Raw genomic sequence first — 20515 nt, 5'->3', positions numbered from 1 at the left:
TGCCCTTGTCATGCAGGCCCGATCTAGCGACCCTGGGCAGGGGGGTGGAGGGGTGGGAATGAAAGATGGTGAACTCAAAGTAACCAAACGCTGCAATCTCTCGAGAAAAGACAAGACTCTTAAAACAGATATCTCCCCGCCTGGGGCAGAGGTCATCTCACAGGCTGAACGCTGCCCCGTTAGGGTTGGGAACGTCCTGGAGGTGGGAGGGGTAGAGTCTAAGAATGGCCTGGAACACACTGCAATTGGAGGAGCTGTTTGTTCTCCAAATGTGTCCAGACACAGCCCCCTGGAGCTGGTGAGATGGAGACATCTGAGGACTTCATTGCCATCAAGTTCTGTTGACGTCATGGCATTCGTACAATGCCCTATAATTCCGAAGGCCACACTGGGCCTGCCTTTCTGCGGTATTACTTCAGAATTCCAACAGGCCCTAGCAGCTAAAAAGAGTGTTCTGGGCGCAGTGACCACAGAGAAAGGTCCTTCCTTCCATGTCCCTATGCACCGCCTTGGGTTGGTCTCCGGGGCTCGGCTTACCTCACTCTCCCCCCAGTCAGGAGGTGCTTCAGGGGTCCCCTTGCTGGCCTCCCCCACCACGGCCCACGAGAAGGAGTGAGGTTTGTAGGTGGGCACAGGGAATGGAGGCGTGCTGTGTCCACTGGCATCAGCAGTGCCGTCCCCCAAATCTGGCTCGCTGTCCAGTTCCCACAGCACTCCCCCTCCTGGGAGCAGAGGCGCCGGGGTCTGGGGACACTGGGGCTCAGGTCTCACATCCATGCAGGAGTCTGAGAACTCCCCGGAAAAGCGAGCTCCGGAAGGACTGGTGCCCGAGCGAGGGCTCTCCAAAAAGAGGGGGTTGTCGAAGAACACGCTCTCCTCCTCAGCGCCCCACTCCGGGGAGGAGTCTGTCCTTCTCTCCCTCGGCCACGCGGAGTTCTGGTTCTCCCCCTCAGGGCCACCGTTGTCTCCCCCCGGGGCCTCCTCCACGAGTGAGCTGGGGTGGAGGCCTGAGCCCTGGGGGCCCGCGGGGCTGGAGGGGAAAGGGGGGAGCTCCACAGGGGCCGCGGGGAGGCAGCACCTCAGCTCGGCCCTGAGCCCCTCTGTCTTCTCCAGCTCCTCCTCCAGGTCCAGGACACACATCTGGGCCTGCAGGATGCCTGCCCAGAACACCACCTGCGTGGACGTGCTCTGGCTCTGCCTCGGGCTCCCCAGCGGACGGCTGTTCCTGGGTGAGCCGGGGGGCGCTGCTTTGTGCCCGGGCTCCCCCAGGGAAGAGCGACTCCCCAGGTGCAGGGGCTCCATGCCGGAGGCCCTGGCGGGAGCATCTGCCCTCATGGACTCAGGAGCCTCCGAGGCCCAGCTGTGTTCCCCATGAGGTTCGGGAGGGTCGGGAAGGCTGCACGTTTCCGTCAGGTGCGCTCCTGGGCCAGGCTGCTGGTTGTCTCCCAAGTAGAGGCTGAGAAATTCCATGGGCTTGCGGTGTTCAGAGAGTCTGTCGTCACCCATCATCCGGCGTGCAAGCTGCTCCGGCGCCCCCAGAAGTGTCTGCCTTCACAGTCCCATTGTGCGGATCAGGGGGAGCTCTGGCCGGGGGGCAGCAGGGAGTCCACACTTGCCCTGGAAATGCCAAAGCAAATGCGGGTTAGTGCAGGGCGCACAGCCCCTGGAGGCACACGCCTTGTGTAGCAGACAGGTTTCCAAGCGCCTGCTGCATCCCCGGCCCCGGCGGAGGGGGGTGCACCCTCCCCAGCCCTGCCAGGGGTGCAGGGGGCACCATGGGTGCTGTCCGCCCCAAACCTCAAGGGATCACCCCAGGGCAGCTCCTGCTCCAAAGGCACCCATCTGTTGGCTGAAGGGGGCCGAGTGGCCTCGCTGAAAAAGATAAATGGGACAAACTGGATATTTTTCATGCGTGTTTGGAACAGAGAACGGAGACACTGACGTGGTTGGTGGCAGGAACGGAAGGTGGACATTCCTCAGAACAGCCCGAAAGCTGTGGCAAGCCGAAAACACACATAAACCAAAGTATGTGGGAGCCAAGCAGACACAGATGGGAGGCGAGGAGCCCTGAAGGAGAAGCGGGCACCCGGGAGAGGAAGGCGCAGGCTGCCTGATTTCTACTTCCCAGGGCTTGGGAGCCTCATCCTTTGCTCAGCTACACTCAGCTACCCCCGCCCCCCGCCACCACGGGTGGAGCCCCAGCCCCCCTGGCCTACCCAGCTGCACGAGGAGGAGAGGGAGTGGCCGGAGACTCGTGGCAGAGCCCCCAGGGGCCTGCACCGCCCCTGCTCCTACTGCCCGGTGCACGGGCCACTCCAGCACCACATGGATGCGGCCGAGGAATCCTGAAGGTATTTTCCGGGAGCGCGCGTCTCCATCCTCTGCCTGTAGACAGGTCTCATGGCTCTCGGGGTGGCCCTCCTTCTGCAGAACAAGGGCTTGTTTGACCCCACGGACACTATGCAACCCCTAACTGGACCCATTTCCCACTGGTAGTGGATCCCAGGTAGAGCAGCGTGAAGGGCCCGGGCCCTTTCAGCACGATGCCCGGCACTAAACGCACCCTGGGCCCCACCATATCTTCGGTTTCCCTTTGGCCCACTGCCTTCCCTCACATGTTTCCACCCTGAAGTCTTGGGCGTGCTTGCGAGCTACAGTAAACGATTTGGGGGGAAAGGTACGAAGAAACATACACCGGCTCCCACCTTGTAACCACCTGCTGCCTACTTACTGGCCCAGCATCAGACACTCAGTAAATGGGAACCCCCAGAGCTAGAAAACTGGGGTCGGGTGGGGGGGCCTACTGTCCAAACCTATTGCTAAGGTCACCTAGGAAACATGGCTCAGCACCATGCCCTCTTTCAGGAGGGCACCTGACAGAAATGACACAGGGCCACCGTGAATTTCAGTGTCTTGTTCTTCCTGAGAGCCTCTTTCTGAAAGCCCTTCAGAAACAGAGCCCCTTTCTGGACTTTTCCCTCTTTGTCCCCACTCCCCCAGTCCTCCCTCGAAGCAAGAATGTGTGATTGCTGAACTCGGGCCTCACGATCCTGGACTTGAAGTCCCTGGGAAAGGCCCCTGCCCAGCCTTCCGGGCCACCAAGTTCTGGCAGTGGCTGTGGAGACCGTACTTTCCCCAAAGGTGGGGCTGTTCCTTATTTTTAATCTTGTATTCGATGCTCTGAATCAAATCGATGTGCGCTGGTCTGGCCCTCGGCTCTCGTCGGACGGGTCTCCTAGCTCAGCCTTTGCTCCTTCTCGGTTCTTTGTCTCCACCCCACACTCCTGCCCCCAGTTAGAGGCTGAGGGTGCATATGCTTTGCTCACTAAGTCCTCGGCTGGGCCAGGGGCAATACCAGAATACCTTACCCCCCCCCCCCACCAAGCAGCAATGCATTCTCTACTCTCCCACCTCTCTGCGTGAGAGCTGCCATAGTCCTATTTCCAAGGGGGAGGGAGGACTGAGTCTCACAACCCACGGTCTATACTTGGGCAGCCCCTCCAGATCCACACCTCCCTCCCCAGGCCAGTGTGAGAGGGGAGGGGAGATCCCCCCACTGCAGCCTTCTCGAGCAAGCAGCCCACAGGGTACAGGGAACACTGGGAAGGCAGTTCCATTTAGGAGACAGAGGACAGAGGTGGAGGGAGGCACCTTGTTTACAGCTCACTTTCAGACCCCAAGGCCAATGTCCCTTGACCCTCCCTCCCTGCCAAGACCTGGTCTATTTGTGCTTAGCTGGCTCCCCTCCCCACACCCCTGCTCCAGTGCTCCTTCTTCCACACGTGCGCCCATTGTATGTGAGTGTGTGGCAGCCTCGGGAGCAGGTCCCTGTGGCCATGAGAGCATCTTGCCCGGATGACATCAACTCCCCCTACCCTCATTAGTGACCTCACTTGATAGGAAAAGTTCAAACGCCAATAACTGGAATGGGAAACGCTGGCAGCGGAGATGGAAAGGACATCCTGCAATTTGTATGAGACAAGAGCCCTACATATTCCTCTTTGCAAATACACACTTCTAAATAAATCTGTATATGAATTAAGGAGCCATACGGGTAGACGTTCATGACTCCGCTAGGCGTCAGTGATCACTGGATTTGCCTTCCCCGAAGAAGCCAGGCGTTCCTCAGTGGGCTCCAGGGGGAAATTCAGAGAAGCCGTAGCAGCTTTCCAGAGACCAAAAAGGAGAGAGCAGATTTCTGGGGCCCGAGGAGTCGGAAGGGCCTGAGGGAGGTGGGGTGGGGACTGGGGAATGGAAGGAGGAAGCAGACAGACAGACAGAGCATTTGGTGGGGGATGAGGTGTGCGGTTTGGCTAGGCCATGACTCTGAATCAATTAAACTCAACCTGGCTACACCCCACCCCTCACTCTCTGTCTCAGAGCATTTATTCCAAGGTGTGACTGCTGGTGCTTTACCCACACGGTTCTTGTCTGCATCCCCTTCCCCAAATGTAAGCACCAAGAAGACACGTTCTTTGCGCTTCTGTTCACCTGTCTCATTATGGACATGCTGAAGGACTGAATCAGTGGAGTGCGTGTGTTATACCCACTCCCAGCTACAAAGTTCTGGGCGGGGTGCGTATCGTTATACTTTAGTTCAAGTTCATTAAAAAGGTAAAGGTTAGTGTTGACTCAAGAAGTTCAGGACCACCCATGGGACACCTGGGCTTACAGAGCCTGCTGGGAGGTGTTCCTGGCTCTAGGCTGGCAGTTCCAAATGGGCAGCACACAACTTCACAGGAGAGTTGCCACCTTTAGCAAAGAAACATATAGGATGCCCAATATTTGGGACATACTTATATTAAAAATTTACTCTGTTTAACTGAAATTCAAATTTAACTGGGAATTCTGCATTTTATCTGACAATCTTACCCCATGGGGGAGGTGAAAAGAGCGTCCCAAGCCCCCCCCGCCCCGCGCACCGCACCCATCATCCAGCTCGGTGCTTTACAACCATGAGCTCATCTGTGGGTCTTGACGTTCACCCCACAAATGAGACAAGTGGTAACATTTCCTCCCTACTAAAAAGAAAGCTAAGGCTCAGAGAGTATCAGAAATGTACCCAGGGAGCTCAGCTAGTAAGCAGGGGAGCTGGGGTCTGCATCCAGGTCTGTGGCTCTCTTAAGTATCACTCTGTCTCCCCACCCATAAATCAATTCCCTTGGGCCTTCATGAATGTAATGAAGCATGAATTACTTGTGAAGCAGAGAGTCTCTTGTATTCATCTGTTTTCCCACTGTCCAGCACAGTGCCTGCTTGACTCGGAAGTGGTACTCCAAAAATGTTTGTGGAAATGAGAAGATGGATGGATGGATGGATGGACAGAAGGGACAGATAGAAGGGAAGGATAGATGAATGGATGGACTGACATATAGATGGATGGATGGATGGATGGATGGATGGGAGGGATGGATGGACAAATGGATGGATGGATGGATGGATGGATGGATGGATGGGAGGGATGATGGATGGATGGATGGATGGATGGATGGATGGATGGATGGGCAGATGGATGGGAGGGATGGACGGACAAATGGATGGATGGATGGATGGATGGATGGATGGATGGATGGATGGATGGTTGGATAGATGGATAAAAGGGAGGATGGAGGGATGGATGGATGGATGGATGGATGGATGGATGAGTGGGTGTAAGGGATGGATCCTCCTCAACAACCTTACTAGAGGACTGGGGAGACTGAGGCTTGGAGGAGATTTAGCATCATTTTGACTTTAAAACTTCCTCCCAAGGGCAGTCTACTCATGAAACAATCACATCTTTCTTCCTCCCAGGAAGCCCAGTGCCCTTGGGGCAGAGCTTTCCCAGAGGAAGGGTCCTGCCAGGTGAGGGGCCAAAATGTTCGTATGGGTCCTGGCTCCCAGGCAGCTGCTGGATACAGAGGTAGAGACGTGAGGAAGACCCATTCAGTCACCTTGTTTGTGCTGTCTGCCTGTGCAAGGCCACTGTCACTGAGAGTTTAAGAAGTGTCTCTCCTCCTCTGCCCCCTTTCTTCCTCTCTTTCTCTCTCCCTTCTCCCCTCCCTCTTTTTCTCCTCCTTTTTTAATTGCTCCTCCCTGAATGAAAGGGGAGGATGAACTGAAGGGTAAGGTCATTCCTGTGGCCATCAAGGCAGCCCCACCAGCCACCTGGGTGGGGGCAGCCTGACATGGCAAGGGTCAAGGGTGGAGCACAGGCTTCTGTTTCCTGGAGGAAGGATGGCACCTCTTAGGCAGAAGTGGGCCAGGAACTGTGGACCAAAGACCCAGGTCTCCTGCACCTAGAATTTTCTTGGTTTACTTTTTTTGCAGCCCTGGTGTTCAGTGAAGTCTCTGTTGAAATGGCTTGTCTCGGGTATCCTAACCAGAACAGGTGAGGAAGAAAGTCTGCCACATGCCTCATAAGGTGGGTTTTGTTCACCTCCAAAATAAAGTGGCCTTTCGATGGTTTGGGGAGTGGAAGGATAAGTTCTGGGAGAAGTGGAATGACTCTATGCAATCCAACAAAATGCTCCGAGCTCCAGAGACAGTGAGAGGAAGGAATGGGAAGGAACTGAGGCTGGGGGGAGGGAGAAGAGGGGGGGAGGCGCCCCCTCTTTGCCTTAGTGGAGAACACTGCAGGGGCTAAGCAGGGCCTGGCTGATGGGAGTACAGGACGCAGAATCTGATTGCTGGGGGATCAAGGGGGCCTAAGTCCCTCCACCCCTACCCGACCTTGCCCTGGGCTTCAATGCAACTTTGTCTTGATCTTGGGGGCAAGGAGACCAGTTGGCTCCTGGATTGTACTTTTTGAGAGTGGGTTTGCTTTTCATCCCCTCTGCTTGCTGCTTGGGTACACAGCCTGTACTCGGAAATGCAGGGAGGCCGCAGGAGGCTGGGGAAGAGCCTGCCCTGAGGGGGGGAAGGGGCAGCCTTGAATGTCTGCAGACCCCCTATGTCTGGAGGCCCACAGACGAGACTCAAGTCCTCACTACAACTGACGAGCTCTGTGACTCTGGCCAAAAACTTCACCTAGTTCCTTATCTATAAAATAAAGAAATCAGATGGAGTGAAGCTATGCTCCAGATTTGGGATAGAGCAGGACGGGTCTGAGAGCTGCTGCCGGCCTGGCCCCTGCTGGGTTCTCAGAAATAGCACGTCGTGCTCAGTTTAACTTTGATCCTTTGCTGGTCATTTCGAGAAGCCAAAACAAACAAGCACACAAACACCCTCCCCGTGGGCTCCCTCAGCACTCAGCCTCCTCCCGGAGCGACCTGTCTCTGTCCCTCACTCCCTTCAAGCTTCCAGACTCAGCAGACAGTCCTGCCTTTTGCCCTGGAAATTGTTCCTTCCTATGGAAAAAGCGAAGGCTCCCGGCCCGTCCAGGGATTTAGGAGGTGGCCTGTCCCCACACAGCCCTTGGGAGGTTCGGGATGCCATCCCGGCCGGCAGAGGAGTAGAAAAGTTCCTTATCTGGAGTTGCAAGACCGATGCTCCTGCCTGAACCTGGGCCAGAGCGCCATGAGAGACAGGCCTAGGGGCGGCCCCACATCCTGCCCACACAGGAGTCTTCATGCGAGTGTGCACGGCGGGCGGGGGCGGGGGGGAGTGGTGCTGAGGACCCTGGGGGGAGGGGTCAGCTGGGGCTCAGGCGGAGAGGGAGAACAGAGAGGGAAGAGAGAATGGGGGTGCAGAGAGGATGGGGTACAGAGAAGATGGGGCAGAGAGGATGGGGCAGAGATGTGGGGGTACGGAAAGAATGGGGGCAGAGCACCAATGTGTCTCTAGAGCAAATGCCCCCTGGGAAGGACAAGGACCCCGAGGACGGCTCAGGGCCAGGCTGGACCACTCTTCCCCCTTCTGGGGTCTCCCCCTCCTTCCCCAAAGAGCCCAGCAGCCCAGGTTCTAAGGCCTGTGCTGGGTGGCTCGTTATCTGTAGAAAGCAGCAGTTCTGGGACGTTTGGAAGCCCCAGGAGGCTGGGGAGACAGGCCCTCCTGAGGCACGTTCCTTCCTCTGGCTAAGGTTCAACAGGCCGGAGGGGTATTTATTATCTGCTGATGACAGGTGACCCTCCCCTGCCTTTTTAGCAGAGAAGGGACACCAACCATAGGATCTTAGGCCCTGGGAGGACCTTCCCTCCGGGAGACCCCATCAACCGCGAGAATGACAGTTACGAGCCGAAGGCCTCAGTGTCCCAGACAGGGAGGCTTCTGCAAGTGGAATGATGGCCGTCGCACATCAGGTCAATGGGTCTCAACCTAGGCTGCCCTGGCAAGCCAGCCACGGGGGTCCCCAGCACCAGCCCAGCCTCGCGGGGTGCGGCCCGAAAGCCGAGGTAGAGCTGGGAGCCCCCTAATGGTGGATTCTGTGTCTGGACTCCTGCAGTGACGGCACCCAAAGCTGCCCCCGCCCCAAAGCGCAGGCCTGTCTGGCTTCCTTCTCTCCAGCCTCTGCAAGGCTCCCTGGGGGCCTCTGGCCACAAAAGCCCCCACTGGGTACCCGGCCACCGTCATCACCGGGGACCCGGGGAGGCCCACAGGAGGTTCAGGAAGGGGCTCCTGCCTCTGCCCCTTCTCCCTTCATAACTGCAGACCCCCAGCGGCTCTGGAGAGGCCAGGGTAAGTGGGGGCCAGATTGGCAGCGGTGGGTTGAGGGAGGAGGGGGACAGAGAGAAGGAAGACAAGGTGAGGGCTGCAGGCCTGCCAGGCTCACAGAAGGTGCGCACGCAGTGGCCCCCGGAGCCCTCCTTCCTGTCCACCTGCCCCAGCAGCTGCCACAAGGGCCCACATGGGACTCTCGCATCCCCAGCTCCCCCCAGCTCCCTCCCAGCCGCCGCCCCCCGCCCAGGCCCACCTTGCTCACCTCCAGAGGACCCGGGAAACGGTAAGCGGGCCTTCCCGATGCAAGGTCTGTCCACCCGTGAACGGAGAATGTGGCTGTCGGTGCTTCCGACTTCCGCTCCCCTCACCACCGCACGCTCACCCCTCCCACCCCGCGGCCTCCCCAGGGCTCCTGAGCTGCTCACCACCTCACACTTCCTGCCCACAAGACGAGCGCCTCCATTCCCAGGCCCACTGCCTCCGGCCCCTTCCCCAGGCCCCCCGCCGCCTGGAGGCCCCTACCCTGCGCGAGGCCCAGAGAGAAGTGCCGACGCCCTTGTCCCCAGTCAAGGGCCCGGGAGAGAAAGGGGAAGGTGCTGTGCCCTGGGCTGTGGACAGGCCCCACCCCCTTCCTCCCTGTGGTTCTGTCACCAGGTTCTCATCTCGCCCCAGCTGGCGGTCCCTCGCTGCCAGGCACCCGGGGGACAGGGGAGGGCCCTGGGCCTGGCAGATTTTCTTTTTGTTTCTCATAAATGATATGGGGAACTCGGCGTGGCTTCTTCTCATGTAGGTAACAGCGGTGCCGGATACAGTGGTCTTGCATTACAAAGTGTCCCCCGGTAGCACCTCAGCCACCCCTCTCAGCTACTCGATGAAGCACTGCTATATCCATTACAGACTGGAGGCAGGCTCAGAGAGGTTACGCCACTGCCTGGGGTCACACAGCGGAGGTTAGAACTCAGAGTGTCTGACCACAAGAGCCAACTTGTCATCCATTCCCCACTGCTGAATTCCCAACGTGTGTCTGCCGGTCCCAGGTCCCGGGCGTCCACAAGTGTGAGACAGAGGCTGGTGGGGAGCCACGCTCACACTCGTTCTCTTCTCCCTCTGCACAATCGACGTCTCTAGCCTCAACTGCCACCACTTTCCCTGCAGAGGCTCCAAAGCCCCCGCCCCAGCCCCCAGCTCCAGCCCGCACAATTCCAAGTGCCCAGAAGACCCTGTCACTTGTGAGTCTCAGAAAGAGTGCCTTCTGACTGAGGCTACCTGGGCCCATGGTTTAGAGGGCCTACCTCCAGCTCTACCCCTTACCAGCTGCATCCCTCCCCCACAAGGCCAGGCCTACCAGGCCCTTCTCCACCACACTCAGAGCACCCGGGAGCCTGGAATTCTCGGCTTCCTGGGTCCATGCGCCAGCCGTAGGCACTGCATCACTGCTCTGTGCGGCCCGAGAGACAGGGAGGGGGCGGACGGGGCTTGCACCTGTAGTCAGGTTGCCCCCTGCGTGCACACGTGGTACAAGGTAGAGAAGGGAGAGGAGAGGCAGGAATGGCAGGGGTCGGAGGTTGGAAAGGGGCCCTGCTGCAGTGGCCACATTTGTGGGAGGCCGAGAATCTCAGTTCAAACCTGGACCTCTGGGTCACTATTAAGATGGGAGGTAGGACCATAGGACACACTATACAGAACACTTTGTCAGCTGCAGTTGTAATTTTTACAATCCCATCCGATGGGGCCCTCCACTGTTCACGCTCGGGGCTGGCATGTGGGAGGGCAGGCTTCTCTCCCGAGGGCCTCAGACTCAGCGCACTGCTAACCTGGTTCCTCACGTCCCCCAGGCTGCCCCTTCCTCTCTATTTGGGATTTGACAGAACTGTGCCCAGCTGTGTGTGCCAGAAACCCAAAGTCCCCTCAGCCTGAATACAAACCTCCCCCCCCCAAGGCCTCTGGCCTCCCAGGGCCTCTCTGGAACGTGGCCCAGACTGGCCAGCCCACTCCTCCTGCAGTCCTTATGTGAGAAACTGCTGACCCCTCAGGAATAAAACACAGAACATCTGTCCCCAGGGAGCGTCCAATCTAGTGACAGAGGCAGAAAAGAAACAAGTGGCCTAAGTAATCAACATCTGATTGTAAACTGGGATGGATGCTGGGGAAGGACGGGGTGGGGAGCACGGAGGGTCGGCGGCAGGAGACCAAGCAAAGGCTCCTACAGGAACCTTTATACCCTGGTGAAGGGGAGCCAGCATGTCTAATTCCTTGCCTGAGACTGGAAAGTTCTCCAGGAGTTAAGGGTTCAGAAAGCAAGCCAGTGTGGCTGGTCAGCTGGTTCAGGGGTCAGTGGGAGAAGACAAGGTGGGAGTGACAGGACCAGACACTAGGGGGTCCCCAGTGGTCAGCCAGCGTGCACGCCAAGCAGGGAAAGGACAGGTCAGGGAGCATTGCCATGTTGGTTTGTAAGATCACCGCTGCTATATGGACAACAGACAGTCAAGGGCTCACTGAGAGCAGGGAGAACAGCTGGGGGCTCCGCGGTCCGGGAGAGGCAGGCTGGGAGGGGTGCAGAAAGGGCAGAGCAGGGGAGGCTGAGGACTTGGGATACACGCTGGGCTGAGCGGGTGCACCAGCTGCTTAAGCAGATGCAAGGTGTGAAGAGGACGGACACGTCAGGGGCAAGTTCCAGATTCCTGGCTGGAGCAACCGGATGGGTACAAATGGCATTCGCGGAAATGGCAGCATGGGGGAGATGAGGCTTAGGAGAGAAAATCCAGAGCTTGCTTTTTAAAGGTTTGAGGTACCTGTGAAACTTAAGCAGGCACCTGAAACCAGGCCTGGAGGTTATGGGAGGGCCAGGCCGCAGAAGTGAGCGTGCGTGAGCAGCGTGGGGGCTACTCCGGGGCCCGATGGAGACTCCTAGGGATAAGTCTGCAAAGCAGAGTGAGAAGGGGTGCCGAGGAGGGGACAGAAACATGGAGAGGGTGTCATCACAGAAGACAAGAGGAGGAGATAACTTCAGAAGGAGGAAGTGGTCAGCTATGTCAATGCTACTAGAAAGGCTAGGAAGATAAGGTGCAAAGTGGCCATCGAATGTGGCCCCACAGAGGTCGTGGACGAGCAGGGGTGTGGGGAGCAAGGGGCACGAGGGGGGCCGAAGCCAGGTGGCCACGAGGGGAGGACTGATGAGGTGAGGACCTGGGGTCGACCTCCCAGACCCCGACTCCGGGTCTGCCCCCTGCAGTCTGGCCTCAATGCCACCTCAGTGATCCTGGCACGAGCAGCTCCCGTGACAGCCACGCTGCTGGTCAGGCGGGGTGCCAGTGACCTGTCTCCTCCGTGTATTTATGAGTCCACATGCTCCCTGCAATGTGACCTTCTCAAGGGCAACGCCTGGCCCATTCCCCTGTGGAGCTCCGAGGCTGCATAGCAGAGGCCTGGCTCCTAAGTGCCCATAGCCCCTTGATGAATGAATGGGCCAACGTTACTCATCGTCTCCTCCTTGATCGCTTCGGGACAACACCCCGGGCCGTGGAGTCTGCCCCTCCCTCTCCCCCCAGGCAGTGGGGCTTGTGTGTATGCACATGGGGTGCGTGTTTGGCCCTGTGGGGGTATTCCCACTCACAGCCATCTCCGAGAACAGACTCCGTGACTGTAGTGGCCGCCCGCTCTTGTCCATCTCCCAGAGCTCTCTGCTCCTTCCCAGGGTTGCTGGGACTAAGACTCTGGAGGGGGGATCCCTGGATACAGGCAAGGAGGGCCCCGGCTCAGTGGCTGTGGGGCTTGGATGAGGGCAGGTGGAAGGAAACTGGCTCCTGACCCAGAGCCCTGCGAGCTCGAGCTTTGATCTGCCACCTCCTCCGTGCCCAGCCCACCATCCCCTCCCCAGGGCCCAGAGGACGCCCAGCCTCCTGACCTGACCACAGCCGCTGGGCACGCAGCCTTGCCAGGCAGCCCCTTCCTGCCTCCTTCGACGTAAGTCACTTCCTGTTTGCCCGCAGAGGAAGCCGCTCAGCACAGGTAGGGAGGTGGCAGCTGACAAGCTGCGCACAGAAGAGGGAAGGGGGCCCACCTTTCAGGAGAGGAGCTCTGGGGACTCCAGCACCCAGTCTGTCCTCCTGAGAGGTGGACGCATGAGAGGAGGGAGGTGGCAGGGAAGGGAAGGGGCACCTGACTCATACCTGCCCTTCACTGCGGGCCCCCCGTGCTGACATTGACCAGGCCCTTTACAAGCAGCATCTCCAGTGCTCACGAGGCTGGGGCGGGAATGGGGTGTTATTAGCCCCGTGCTGCTGAACAGATGGAGAGACAGAGGGTCTGAGCAGTTGCTCTGAGCCCAGGACTGCCAAACCCAAGTGAATCCACTTTCTGTTCTACCCCGTTGTCCCCTGCACCCTGCTGATGGGAAGGAGGAGGACTTCTCCCCAAGCGAGCAGCACTACTGACAGCATAGCCTGAACCATATCTCCCAATTTGAACTTCTAGAAACTCCTGGGCCGACGCGGCTCACTACAGTCCTTCCAGGGGCACCAGCCACTGGGCAGCGTGAGAGCCGAAGCCAGAAGCACCTCAGTGGGCTCTTGTGTGCCTGAATGACAAACTTCTGTCCTTTAGGGAGGCCTGGGGGGAAGGCAGCCACTTGCTCCTTCCTCCAGAAAAGGCCCTACTTCCCCCCAGCTCTCTAGCCTCCACAAGCCTGGGGCCTCAGGGAGGACAGACAGGAGGACACCTGCCTCCCTAAACATTCCTCGCCAGGTTAGATGGTCATGGCTGCACTGGCCCACGTGCCCCCTGGGGATCTGAGCCAGAGCTGGGGGCTGGAAGGGGCGGCAGGGGTGCTAAGGGCTTCCGTCCCTGATGCCTGTAGTCCTAGAATGGGAGGGAGAAGTCTCTCAGAGGCAGGGCCATGAGGAAAGGGAGCCCAGTCCAGCGGCAACACCACCGCCAACCACACAACACCCGTGTGGCCCCGGTGCGGCCCCTGGTTTCCTGGAGCGGGGCAGGACGTGACCATGACGACAGTGAATGACAAGCTTCCACCTCTTGCACTTGGTTGCCCAATTCCGTGGTAGGCACGGTCACGCTGGGAAGCTGGTCCGACCCCGCAGGTCCGGAGGCCCCGGCCACAGCTCCCTGGCCCCGGACTCTGTCTGCCAAGGCTCCCCTTCTGGAACTGCTCCCTCCCAACTCCATGTGTTTGTAGCCTGGCAGCTTGTCCGCAGCCCCTCATCACAGGGCTGCCCTCCTTAGGGAGGCCGTGGGCAGGATTCTAGCCACGCACCTCCGTCTCCAAGCCCCTTGGCAGCCAACAGATGCTCGCCAGCATGTGCGGAAGCCTGGGAGCGCACGGTTCCAGCGGCAGCATTGCTCACAACCTCCACACCCGCAACCGGGAACTGGATCACAGCTTACGATACAGGCGTAGCCATACGGCGAGCCTCAGCCGCCTTCCGCTCTCTCTGTTTCAGACAGTGTCGAATGCAGTGGAAAGACGCTCATGGCGTATTACTAAGAACACCAATTCCATATTCATTACGATCTCGATTTTTAAAACCTGGTTTGTGTAGTAGGCAACAAAATACCGAAGCATCGGTTTGGTGGCTGTGTCCTGGCAGTACGCAGGATTTCAAGTTCTTCATGCTCTTTAGGGCATGTATCCAATTTTAAAAAATAAATATGTATTATGTTTTCTCATCAGCAAAAATAATAAAGATACTAGGAAATTAGTATGTTGAATTAAATAATGATTGACTATTTCTGCTCACTTTAAAGACTGGGACGGTCTCTGCCAACCTCGTCCTCCTTTCCGGTGGAGGCGGGGAGCCAGCAAGCCACGGGGAGGGCCTGCAACGGAGTTCACCGTTTTCGACCCCTCACTGTCACCACCCCTCAAGTGGCTGCCAGGGTGACCTCTCTGCTGGTGGTGTGCGGACCTGCCTGGAATTCCAGAGTTGCTATGAAGACGATTTCAAGGTAAAGACTTTTGAGATCGGACAGGTGCAAAAAGTCTTCTCCGAGCTTCCCTCATCCGACTGAAAGCAGCAACTTCTGGGAAATAAGGGTGACATAATTCCTTCCTCAGGGCGGAGCTACTCCCAGAAGACCAAATAAAAACTATCCCAAATCCCTTCTCTAGGAAAGATGATGGCCCGGGGCGCACTGAAAGGCCACCCGTACCACAGAGACACATGCTATCACAAACTCCGTCATCTCCCGTCTGTTCTAAAAAGCCCATTTGTCTTTCCTGCCCCCATCCCCCATGGAGTTAGGTAGATTCGCTTTTAACCACTTCACAAGCCAGCTGCTTCTCTGGTTGGCTCTCAGGCGCCTGTCAGGAAACTTCTTTCTACTGTACTCTGCTTTCCGTCAGTCGAATTTGCCTGGCTCAGTGACTGAATCTAAGAGGGTGGAGGAAAAGCTCTTTTCCCCTCTCCTCCGTGGCAAAGACTACCTGCTCCAGGACTCCATGACTCTGAGCCTGTGTTGGCCTAAGGAGGGACGTGGCACACATAATGAATATTTTCAATAGTGGAGTATTTATTCGAATATGCATTCAAAAAATATAACCAATGCAACAAACCCGTGCTTTCATAGATGTTATTTCTTAGGACCCCGTGGAAGTAAATAGTGGCTACTTTATTTTCAAATTGTGCGTCGTCAAGGAAAAATATGAAATAAAATTGTACAGGTGGAAAACTCTTCTGTCAAAAATCATGACCAGATACTTAGTACATGAGTAGACACAGTGCACGGTGCTCTAACCTTCCGAGCATTTACTTGGAAGAAAGAACTGGGAGTTATATATGATAATGCTAATTAGCCTTGATCAGTCATTCAGTGCTGAGCGGAAATTCAGGCTTACCACGAGCAGGAATGCAAGGCTCTGGCATTATGTGAAACCGAGGACAGGTATGCTCTGACCGAGTGGAGGAGGAAGACGCACTGAGAGCAAGGCATTTCCTGGGGCCACCTGAAAGCGCCCGGACTTCCTGGGGGTGCCCAGGCTTAACCCTGCCCATAGCAGCAAAGCCCTGGGCCTCTTAGTGCCCTCTCTGTGCCAGCAGGAGCAGATCCATGCTCTAGCCACAGTCGCCCGCAGGGACAGGGGGCGGCCTGGGGTGGCAGCTTCCAGCGGGAACAGCACTGGGGCCTCAGAGCTCATCCCTGGGAAGAGAGCCCACATGCCTGAGTTGCCCGAGGCCCTCTCCCTCCCGTCTGTCTCTGCACGTCTATGCCTCCTCCAAGGCGGCACCAGGAGACACCAGGAAGGCGAGGGCCCCCGCACCCCACCCCTGCCCAGGCTCCCATGCTGAGAGGAGGCCTCCCTGAGGTCATGGAGTCAGCAAAGGGAGAGTTCCAGAGGGCACCCAGCCTCCTTGGCCGGCTCAGCCTGTCCATCCACTTCTCCTCCCCTGCCCGCCGCAGGCTCTGCTCTGCCTGGGCCGCTCTTGCCCTACACTCTCTCCCGGAGTGACCTCCCTCGCCCCACAGGCTCATCTCCCACCTGCTCGCTGAAGCCCGGGGTCCTAACCGCCAGCAGGGATCCTCTGGTGGGTGAGCAGGTCTTAGGTTTACTAGCATGCCCCGTAGCATGTCCATGTGCCCGTGAACACGCCTTCCCGTCCACGTGCCCAGGCCCGCCCCTCCTGGGTCCTGTCTGCGCGTCACATCCGCCCAGTCTCCCAGGTTAACAGCCTTGACGCCAGCCCAGACCCTTCCTGACCCCGGTGCCCCGTCCTGCAGCTTCTCCCTTCCCTGCAGGTGCCACAGCTCCACCCTCATCCAGAGACACCCTCCCCACCAGGAGCACGGCAGGGACCTCCTGGCCCTCAGGTGCACGCGGGCAGAAGGCCCCAGTTCACCGGGGGAATCCCTCCTGCCCCTGAAAATACTTCCTCCTGACTCCCATCCCCTGCCTCACCCATGCTGCCATCAGGGAAGGCCCAACACTGGCATGTGAGACCCCCAGCCTCTCCCAGGACCACGCATCCACACCTTGCAGCACGACCGTGAAGTCTAGGGAAGTCTAGGGGCCGCAACGTTCCTGGTACTTGGGCACACTGGTGTGTCCTCACACCGTGCCCTGGGTCATTTCTGTTCCTCTCCCCACTCTCCTCTGCATCTCTCAAATCCTCCTCGTCCTCCGAGCCTATCCCCATAACACCATTTCTCCAAACAATCTTCGTAGACCAAGCCACTCAGAATCAACTGTTAGGAGAATTCCATAATCCCAGCTTAGGGGGCGCGGGGCGGGAACGGGAGCGACGAACCCAGGGCTCAACACAGCAGTCAGATCCATCTTTTTAAAAAACAGCATCAGGTTTAAAACGTAAGACGAGCGTGATTTGTAGCACAATACAATTTATGTAGGTGTAACATACACGCACGCGTAAATCAACATCATCTATTTCTCTAGAACACACCCGATTCCGGGAGAGACCTACCAGAAATTGATCAGAGTGGCTGGGGCTCACAAGCAGGGTAGGGGGAGCTGGGGAGGGGGCAGTCAGGGGGACTAGATTTGAGGGGTGAAGAAGAAATCCTAATAAGACCCCTGATAATTCAATCACAACAACAAGACGAAAATCCAATTTAAACCCGAGGCCAAGGACGGGAACAGTCCACAGAGAAAGACAAAGAGCACGTGTGAGGCTCCTAACAGCGCTCTCCGGAAATATGCATGAAAACTACAGCGTGGGGCCGATTGTTTGTATCTGTCACGCTGGCAAGAGCAGAAGGTTCAGAAGCCACCGAGCTGGGGGAGCCGCGGGGAAACTCAGAAGCACCAGGTCACACGGAGGCTCTGGAAGGCCGGCCGGCAGCAGCCACCGACGTCTAAAATATTCGCGGCGTTTAAATCAATTCTGCGTTCAGGAATTTCTCCCGCTGAAATAGCGACAGAGGTGAGTAGGTGTGTGGGCACCCGTATGCTTAACACATTGCTGTCAGTCACAGCAAACACACACACAGCAATGCGGAGAACCACCCCGAAGCCCACAGAGGACTGGCGGGATAAATACGGTGCCTCCGCTCAGGGAGACACTACACAGTTATTTAAAAAGGATGAAGTACGTCGACATGTCCTGAATCAGAGTACGTACTTTAAGTAAAATAATAATTAGAAGAAGTACAGAACTGAGTATTATATTCTATATGATACATATTATATGTATGCTCCTTAGCAAACAGAACCTTTCTCTTTGGAAATAGTCTCTAGAAACTGCCTCTGAAGAGGGAATTGAGAGCACAGGACGGGGAAAGAGATTTTTCACTATGCACCTTACGGGCTGTTTCCATCAACATTTATAAAAAGATTTTTAAAATACTTTCTAAAGAATTTTTAACCCGTGCAAATATTATCTTAAAACGAACAAAAGAAGTGGAATGCGCTCCTAACCCCTACTGTCTTCTCTAACCACCCCCTGCTGTTAGGTGCTAGGCTCCCTGTCCACTGGATTCCTCTCCATTGTGGACAAACATCCCTTCAGTCAAAACCTCCCCCACCCCTCTCTGTCTCTCTGCACTTGACTCTAAAACTGTACCACTTGATGGTAAATCCTGATTCTTCACTTACTGGCTGTGTAAAAGTCGGCAGCTTTCTGCTCTCTGGGTCTCAGTTTTCTCATCTGTGAAATGGGACAGTACCATATCTCACAGACTTGCTGCGAGGATTTGTGTTTGCACGTAAGGTGCTCGAAGGAGAGCCTGGCATATAGTACGTGTTCGATAAGTGTCAGTTATTATATACTCTTCCGTTTTCCTTTTAAGCCTACTGAGATCGCCTAATCACAGCATGAAAGATTACTGGAATCTTCCCAGAAAGCAAGTTTTTCTCCCCATATCCAGTTTCCAGAGTTTTTACTGATTTTAAAAACTCGGGATCCGCCTCCCGCTTTAGCCCTCTTTGTGTGGGCCCGTGATGGTTTTCCTGGATACCAGGTGTGAGAAAAGCAAGCAATGCCTCTCCCACCAAGACATGAACTCTCCATCTCGTGGCCACCTGTTCCCCTGCTCCGTGTAAACCACCAGGCTTGACCCTGGGTTTGCCGGGGAGCATATGACTCTTCCTGCCACACCAGCTGGGAGCATCACCTGCTTTCCTGGATGCCTCTGGTCATCGGGCTGAGGCCCCATCCAAGGAGAGCCTCTGAAATGCCTGCTCGCCTCCCAGAGTCACACTGGCCTCCTTCCTGTTTCTCTGGCATGTTCAGCATGCCCAGCACGCTCAAGTCTTCTTTATGCCTCAGGGCCTTTGCACTGGCTTTTCCCACTGCCTGGAATGTTCTTCCCTCCGATAGTCACATGCCTATGTCTTATCTACATTCAGGTCTCCACTCAAATTTCATCTCCTCAGCACAGCCTGTCCTGACCGCTCTATTGAACACAACAGCCCATCACCTTCTAACCCTTCTAGCTACTTTCTTTCTCTTACAGCATTTATCAGATATGACCTTAAAATCGCAGTTATTGTTGTTTATTGTCCATTTCCCCCCACCAGAAAATAAGCTCCGTGAGGGGGAAGACTGTATTATTCACCGACGTATCCTTAGCACCTGGAAGAGTGCCTGGAACATACGGGCCCTCAGTAAGCATTTGTTGAATGAACAAATGAGCGAGTGAGCCCACAGAGCCTGTCTTTGGGGGAAGCTTAGAGTTCTGCCCTGATGAAAGCCCCCCAACACGCGTACCCTGAGGACCCCAGAGAGGAGCTACTCACCACTTACCCATTGCTCACTGACCCCTCAGAGGCACCTCCCAAGTCCCTGCTCATGGACACAGAGGACATCCTGTCCTGAGCCCCCAGAGTTTTAGGGCCTGAAAATCGTACCACCGTCCCACCTCATTTAGAAAGCTTGTACCTTGTCGAGCTAAGAGCCAATTTCTCTCATCTCACCAGCATGCCCATCACCAGCCGGATTCTTTTGTTCTATCCCATTTATCACTCTCTGCAATAATGTGATTCGCCCGCTTACTTGTTTATTTTCTCTCTCATACAATTCATATGTAAACAAGAGCAGTTGTATTTCCAATGCCCACATGCCTGATTAGTAGTTAGCACTCTGGAAATATCTGAGTTGAATGAATGAATGAATGAATGAATGGCTCTTCTTCATAGGCCCCACATAGAGAAAATACCGGGTCTGAAAGAAGAGAATGCATCACTCAGCACTATCTGCCGTCTAACCTTGACCTTGGTGTATTTCTTAATGCAGAGGGGCTCACAGACATCCAATTAGTTGCTCATTACATTCAATCAGCGCTGGGCTGGGGAAAGGGCTGGGCTAATGAGGTTCAAGGGCAGGTGGAGCCCCAAGCTGCCCAGGCCCTCACTTTGACACTGGCCTCCTGACCTAGCATGCAGGCCACAGACACAGGGTCTGAGCGAGTGCACTGACCAGGGCAGCCAAATCCATCTTGCAGCATGGATAAAAAACACAGCAAAGAACGCTCATCCCTGGCTCCGTCGTCCTACGGAAAGGACAAGCTAGACTCAAATCTAGGACCAGAAAGGAACCCTAGAAGGGATGTGAGTTTGTTAGCTGAGCAGACACTGTTTACCTACCCAGGAATCACGGATGTCTTCTGGCCAGACACACCCAGAGGGGCCACGGAGAGGGGCCAACATCCAAGAGGGCAGGGGCCACTGCGGCACAGGGCGACGGACGTTAGGAGCGGAGCCCTCGCTGTCACCCAGTTCTGATCCTGGAGCCCAGATCCAGCCGGCCCAGCTGGAGAAGCCTGTGGCGCCACGGCAGCCCAGGCCCGGACTGACGCTCCCCGTGGGGCACCGTAGCCACCGTGTGCCGTCCCTGTCACCGGAGCAGGTTGGATTCTGGGGGGCCCCCCGCTCGCTCTCCACCCTCCTGCGGCCTCTCCCCGTCCGCAGGCTCCCTCGACCTCAGCGCAAGGCCCCGCGGCCTCGTGCAGGTGCTCCCCGGCTCGGCGCGCC

The 20515-nt window shown here is 56.6% G+C and overlaps 1 protein-coding gene across 1 annotated transcript in view; it reads right to left on the bottom strand.

The window, feature by feature from the left end:
• Positions 1-20515, bottom strand: part of PSD4 (pleckstrin and Sec7 domain containing 4) — a 31597-nt gene extending 11082 nt beyond the window's left edge. Inside the window, exons 1-3 of the mRNA XM_040623699.1 lie at positions 20129-20515; positions 2217-2424; positions 538-1617 (exon numbers count right to left, since the gene is read on the bottom strand). Coding sequence (XP_040479633.1) covers positions 538-1509 — 972 coding nt within the window. The 5' untranslated portion in view covers positions 1510-1617; positions 2217-2424; positions 20129-20515. The remainder of the gene's footprint in view (positions 1-537; positions 1618-2216; positions 2425-20128) is intronic.

This window comes from Ursus maritimus, unplaced genomic scaffold (genome assembly GCF_017311325.1).
Source record: "Ursus maritimus isolate PB19 unplaced genomic scaffold, ASM1731132v1 scaffold_6, whole genome shotgun sequence".
NCBI classification, from domain to species: Eukaryota; Metazoa; Chordata; class Mammalia; order Carnivora; family Ursidae; genus Ursus; species Ursus maritimus.
Note: the sequence above shows the minus strand (reverse complement) of the source record. Positions and strands in the feature narration are given on the sequence as shown.